Source organism: Octopus bimaculoides, chromosome 14 (genome assembly GCF_046866305.1).
Source record: "Octopus bimaculoides isolate indiv1 chromosome 14, ASM4686630v1, whole genome shotgun sequence".
Taxonomy (NCBI): Eukaryota; Metazoa; Mollusca; class Cephalopoda; order Octopoda; family Octopodidae; genus Octopus; species Octopus bimaculoides.
The window spans coordinates 30,944,129-30,951,480 of NC_142941.1; the positions used below are offsets into that span (position 1 = coordinate 30,944,129).

Genomic DNA, 7,352 nt, shown 5'->3' on the forward strand with positions numbered 1-7,352 from the left:
CAGGTGGGCTGCACGACTAAAAAAAATTCAAGGTAATTTTTTATTGGTGTGCCATTCAGAAAGCCCCGAGTGCTACATTTAGTCCATGAATGGATAAATCCTTGGATTGAAGTCCAATAAGTGAAAGAAGTAAAACAAAAGATGTATGTTATGTACAAATATGCAACTGGGAGTGGAGTCATTCAATCCTATCTCACCCTGCTAATGTATGTCATCATCATCAACATTTAGCATCTGTTTTTCATGCTGGCATGGGTTGGATGGCTTGACAGGAACTGGCAGAGCCAGGGGCTTCACCAGGTTCCACAGTCTGTTTTGGCTTGTTTTCTATGGCTTGATGCCCTTCCCAATGCCAACCATGCCAGAGTGCACTGGGTGCTTTTTACATGGCACCAATACCCACACCAATGCTTTTTACATGGCGCTTTGGTTCTAGGACCTCAATTCTGTTGTGGTTGTAGAAACACTTGGAGAATGAAGTAAATTGGTTTGTCAGGAAGGACAGGAAAAGTTGAATGTTTCAGGTAAAACACTTTGTAAGGAAGAAATGTTTTTTGTTGATTCCAAATACCATAAATTGAAAATAGTTTCCTCAGATCCTACTGTTTTATATTACAAGTCAGGATCAGCAAAGGTTTACTACCTTTTTACCACAGGTCTGAAATATAAATGATATCCATTCTAACCACAGCTCCAGTATTTCGGGCATGTAGCACGAACAACTGAAGAAAGAATCATAAGACAGATCTGACAAAGCAACCTAGCAGGAGACAATGAGTGAGATGATTGGATAATATTCATTGCCTCATATGGTCTTGCCTAGGGATCTGGCAGGAACGATTACTGACAGTTGTTTCTGATATGACTTTATGAAGTGTGTCTGAGGACACTGCTGCTAAGGCCTGCCAACTATGAAGATGGATGGTATTTTGTGTTATCACATCTATGAGACAGTCTCAAGGTCCTCAGATTTCCTTCTTGTAATATTTCACACCAAGAATTCCTTAGTTTGCTATATTATGCATGTTTGTACGTGTGTGTGTATGTATGTGAGTGCAAATATGTGTGTGTATATATATATATATATATATGGTGGAGGAAGGGAATATTCAGCAAAATTTCAAAAATTGCTTTCTTTTTCTTAAAAGTATATTTGAAACCTCATCTTTATCCATGCAAAATCTACAGCTTAATTCACACTCTTTCACAATGAAATTGATGGGTTGGCAATAAATAAGAGAGGAATCTCTTGACTTTACATGCTCCTTGAATCAAGTCAGTTTTTCCAACACACATCAGTGGTTGCCAAGTCAATGACAACAGAGCCTCTATGCTACTGGTGGGAACCCTCACCTACACTCAAATTTGAAATGACCTACATATGAAGTTCTCTAAACACTTCATCTGAAAGAAATAAAAGTTGTAAACCTCAATACTAATACAGTTACTTTAATACATCATATTTACTCATGTATAAGTTGCACTATTTTAGACTTGATTTTAAAGAAAAAAACTGGGTTGTGACTAATATACAGAGCAAAGCTGAAATCAAGTTTGATTATGGAAGTAAAAATTTTTGTAGGAAGATTTAACATCAAAATAGGAGTGCGACTTATAAAGAAGTAAATATGGTAATTTTTTTGGAGGGGGACAAATGTTGTCCACAACTTCATAGGTTTCTATATACCTGTCCACAACCTCCATGGATTGTTACATACCTGTAATTCACCTCAGGTCCTCAAAAGGAATCTCACCTATGCCCTATACCTACAAAAACACAACAATAAAAGAGAAAAAGATTCACAGGCACAAATGAATATTTATTGTCCGAGCAGAAAATGAAATTAATGAAGAAACAATGGTAGAGACATCAGCTCCCTTGGTGGTTATATAGTTCCAATGTCTTCCAAGGGATCTGGTATATTTCTGTCTCATTGAGTGGGTATATGCATAGACTGGGTGGTATAGTTGTATACATATATATATATATATATATACACACACACATAACGTGTACATACATATGTACACATACACACATGCACAAGTGAGTGCACATATGTATGTATATGTGTATATATATATATGTGTGTGTGTGTATGCATATGTACATATATGTATAATTTTGTAGAAAGAAGTCAATGACTATGAGCCTACTATGTATGTGTATACACACGTATCTATATATATAAAATACATATACACATACAGTTACTTATACAAATGCATACATACATGCTTATATATATGCACACACATATGTATGTATATGTGTGCGTGTGTATATACATATACACATATACATACATATACACAAATTTTTGTTGATAGACAGATAGATAGACAGACAGAGAGGTAAGTAGATACACAGATGCACTAGTTAACACTATCTATTCTAGAGACAGGAGTTGTTCACTAAGATCAGGTAGGTATTGAGGCAAGTAAATTGCTGTCTTACCCAACAAACAATGATTGTTGCAAGGTTTTTGTGATGATTTCAGCACCAATTGCATAGTTACTTAGCAAAGAAGGGAAGAAATTTGTTGATATATATGTGTGTGTACACACACACACACATACAGATATTATACACGCATACATATACATACACGCGTGCACACACACACATAAAACAAAGTAAAAAAAATCTAGTTTGTAAATATTGTTATGTTGCCTGTAAAGTGTGCCATGTGATAGCTATTCTCTAGTTAAGGATTTATTCAAAACAATGGGATTAGAGTGTACCATAATGCTGTCATTTTTAGGTTTGGAAAGGTGGAGTGGAAGGAAGAAAAAAAAAGACAACACAGACTAATAGTGTGTCTCTCTCCTTCACCACTGAGCAGTACAACAAATGGCATGAATGTTACCACCACCACCACCACTACCACTTTCATCCATTATCATCAACAAGAATGATTTAAAGATTTCTTTTTTCTACGACTCAAGGCCCAAGGTTTATAGGTGGCAAAAGGAGAAGCTGTGATATTCATGGATTTCCCAACGATGTAAAACAAATTAACATTATAAAAGAAAACCAGACAGCTCCTGCAAAGATGAAACTGATATACCATTATGCCAGCCACTGTATTTATTATTATTATTATTATTAATAATAAGTGTCTCTTTACATTGGCACAAGATACCCGATTTGTAAGGTGGGGGGAAAGTGTATATTCAGTTGAAATTGAGACTCCAGCAGGATTTGAATTGAGAAATTGGAATAGGGAAAAACCTAAAAACTACAATAGAGTCTAGGTTACCTCAAATAATAATAAAAATGGTTTCAAATTTTGGCACAAGGCCAGCAAGTGCGGAGGGGGATAGTTGATTACACTGACCCCAATACTCAACTGGTACTTATTTTATCCACCCTGAAAGGATGAAAGGCAAAGTCAATCTTGGCAGAACTTCAACTCATAAAGTAAAGACAGACAAAATGCTGCTAAGCATTTTGCCTGGGGTGCTAATGATTCTGCTAGCACATTGCCTTAATAATAATAATAATAATAATAATAATAATAATAATAATAAACGTCAACACTGACCCCAACTGGAAAAGAAAGTGAACACTTTCAGTTTGAAATCCCCTCACACACAAACAATACAACATACACACATTAATACACATTATGCATATACACAGCTAAAATGATACATTGTCTCATACCATGATGAAATGATTGATCGGAGGAGGAAAAGAGTTTGGTAATGAATAATGGAGATGTGGGAAGGGGGGCAATGCTAAGAAGAACACACTGGTGGCATAGGGGGTGGAACAAAGGCTGGTGTGGCAAAATTTGGATGAAGCTTTTGTTCCAATGAAGAGGGATGGGGTGTTTACACAGCCACCTGTGCAACCCTTTATTCTCTCTGAATGAGTGTGTGTGTGTGTGTGTGTGTGTGTAAATGTTGGTGATAAAGCAGAAAGGGGAAAAGCGGTTTTTATAGTTGAGAAAATGGTTGTTAAACCCTGCGTAAAATTATAGTGAAGGGAGTGGGAATCAGTGTGATAGTATGAAAAAAGGTACAATATGTACACTAATTGAAATATTTTGGACAACAGTTTTAAAAAAGTTTTTTTCTACACACACACACTCACCCTGTGTACAACAACATATGTGGATGTGTGGGTTCATGATGTATATGTACATATATATATATATATATATATATATATATATATATATATATACACACACATACATGTACATATACGCATGCAAACACACAGAAACTGTGTTGCTTCCTTTTTTATTTTTTTTTAATTCTTAAAGGATTTTGTCTAGTACATATAATTGTGTGTGTGTGTGTATACATACATACATTATTTCTACCATAGAGACAAGGCCTGAAATTTTTCAGGAAGGGGCCAGTCAATTACAGTGACCCCGGTGCTCAACTGGTACTTATTTTATCAACCCTGAAAGTATGAAAGGCAAAGTTGACCTTGGTAGCATTTGAACTCAGAATGTAAAAACCTGGAAGAAATACTGCTCAGCTCTCTGCCTTTGTTTACACACACACACACATGCACACGCACACACACACAAGTATGTAGATACATATATATGTATATGTGTGAATGGATGAAAAAGAAAGTAACCATGCAGATAGACACATATACACACACATTAAAGTGTGTATAACACATATCTGCATTTGTGTATATATATATACACACATGTATGTATGCCTGTATTTGTGTATAGATGTAAATGAATAAGTGGTTCTATGTATCTATGCATGCAGGCATGCATTACACGCTGACAAAAAAGATTCTCTACTCATGTGGATAGTAAATTACAAAATACCAGTTAAAAGAAAAGTATAATAATAATAATAATAATAATAATAATAATAATGCGTTCTGATTTTGGCACAAGGCCAGATATTTTGAAGTGGGATAAGGGTAGTCAATACCATTGACCTCAGTACATGACTGGTACTTTATTTAATCTACTCCAGAGGGATGAAAAGCAAAGTGAACCTCGGGGAATTTTGAACTTAGAATATGAAAGAGCAAGGAGAAGTACTGCAAAACATTTTGACCATTGCTCAAATGATTCTGTGATTCCATCGCTATTAACAATAATTGTTTCTTAGACAGGCACAAGGCCAGAAATTTCAAGGGGATGGGGTGAGCTGATGCCGTCAACATCAGTACTTGGCTGGTATTTGATTGACTTCCAAAGGGTGACAGGCAAAGTTGACTAAAGTGGGATTTAAATGCAGAAAATAAAGAGGCAGAAGAAATAATGTAAAATATTTTGTCTGTCACTCTATCGATTTTGCCAGTCCACCTTCCTAATAATGATAATGATGATGATGATTTTTACATGGGCACAAGGCCAAAAATCTATGGAGTTGTGGGGTAGGTGAATAGTCGATTATACTGACACCAGTATTTGACTGATACTTTATTTAAGTCAACCTTAGAAAGGTGAAGGCAAAGTCTATTTTGAAACCCAGAATGTAAAAGGAACGTAAGTCAACTACCTCAAGGCATTTTGCCTAACACTCAACTGATTCTGCCAAATGACATTAAAAATTGTTCTTAATGATAATAATAATAATAAAAAAACCGTATTAAGTGATAAAGAATTAATAAATGTATAGTTTTCTGTAGAAGCCAAGAGTTTTGTAGAAGTGGAGGCTGATTTTTTTTGCGTGTGTTTTACAATTATTTTTGCACAATTGATGCTGGAAACCACAAGAGTGGAACCTACACATCCGCAAGAAACATTTCATTCTATTCTTTCCTTTTCTTTTTTCTCCTTCCAATGAGTAGCAGAGTGGAGGCAAAGATTTGGCATTTTCTGAGGAAAGTGGGGATTGGGCGAGAGTTTTAGGGAAACAAAGGAAGAACAAATAAACACTAATAAGAAACAGCAGCAACTGAAGCAAACAGCACCAGCCTACAGACAAAGAGAGTTATTTGGAGGTTATACACAACACACTGTGTGTGCATATGCATACATACATTTATATATATATATATATATATATATATATATATATATATATGTATGTACATTTACATTTATAGTTCTTAAATGAAGACGGAGAAGACTACATCTCCAGAAAAGAACTATCTATAATAAATACATGGGTATATATGTATGTATGTGTGTAAGTATGATGTATTTTATGCATAAGACATGTGTTCATTCATGTTCCTGATAAGTATTGCACTTCAAATGAATATGCCACCTTGGTAATTAGAGGGCAATGTTTCCAATTCTACATTATAGGAAGGGACAGGCCCATACCTATCAGGAGGTAAATGGGGAAGGGTGTTAGTATTAGTAATGTTACAATTTCATTTTTGGTTTTGTTGTTGAAAATGGTGCTGCTACTTATTCTTGTTCAATTGCTGTTTTTTTCTTTACTGCTGTTGGTACTGTTAATGCTGTTTTATTGCTGTTCTGTTTTTACTGCTGCTGCTGTCTGTTTTTGTTGTTTGACTGCTGTTGTTGCTGTATTTTACAGTTGTTACTGTTTTTACTGCTACTGTTTTTTGTGGCTTTACTGCTGCTGTTTCTGTTTTTATTGCTGTCAATGCTGTTTTATTGCTGTTATTTGTCTTTGCTGCTGCCATTTCTGGGGGAGTTTTGGATGTTTTATTGCTGCTGTTTCTGTTTTACTACTGTTGTTGTTGTTGTTGGTTTAGTGCTGCTGCTGCTGTTGTCATTTAATTATTGCTGCCATTACTATTATTGAATTACACTCCCTGCAATCGCATTCATTGCTACAGCTCAAGATGTTGTAGTTGTTACAATTACTGCAAGGATGTTGCAAATGCAGCAGTTATTGTTGTTGTCATCACTTCCAACCTGTTGATACTAGCCATTGTTGATGACATCAGTTGTTGCTTTTATCTCTGCTGGTGGTGTTATTGCAGTTGCTGTTGTAGCTCTTATTTCTATTGTCACAGCTGCTATTTCTAGCACTGCAGCTGCTGTTTTGGCTCTTAACATATTTGCAGTTATTCTTTAAAGTGCTGCAGTTGTCTTTCAGTTTACTGCAGTCATTTTCTATTTTACAAATGCAGCAGCTGTATCTTAGTGTCACTTTTATACTGCAACTGCAGCTGTCATTATTTTCCTCCTGTTATAAGTAAGTTTTCTGCAGCTCACAAGCTGCAGCTAATAATGCAGTTGTTGTTCATACTGTGTTAGGTTGTTACGAGTAGAGAGCTTGCCATAAGTGATTGCTCACTTGGGAGGAGTATTCTTTCATGTTTTTGTAAGAAGAACTTTTCAGAAAGTTGTTCTGCATGAATGACATTGCAGCTGGGGTGGCATGAGGGTGGGGATGGGAATGGTTGTTGTGGTGAGCATTTCGGAACT

At 35.8% G+C, this 7,352-nt stretch overlaps 1 protein-coding gene across 1 annotated transcript in view; it reads right to left on the bottom strand.

The window, feature by feature from the left end:
• Nucleotides 1-1,799: 1,799 nt before the first annotated feature.
• The window catches only part of LOC149132670 (uncharacterized), a 19,088-nt gene continuing 13,535 nt past the window's right edge, over nt 1,800-7,352 (bottom strand). Inside the window, exon 2 of the mRNA XM_089362633.1 lies at nt 1,800-7,352. This exon is cut by the window's right edge and continues 1,633 nt beyond it. Within this exon, the coding sequence (XP_089218759.1) occupies nt 7,186-7,352 (167 nt within the window). The 3' untranslated portion in view covers nt 1,800-7,185.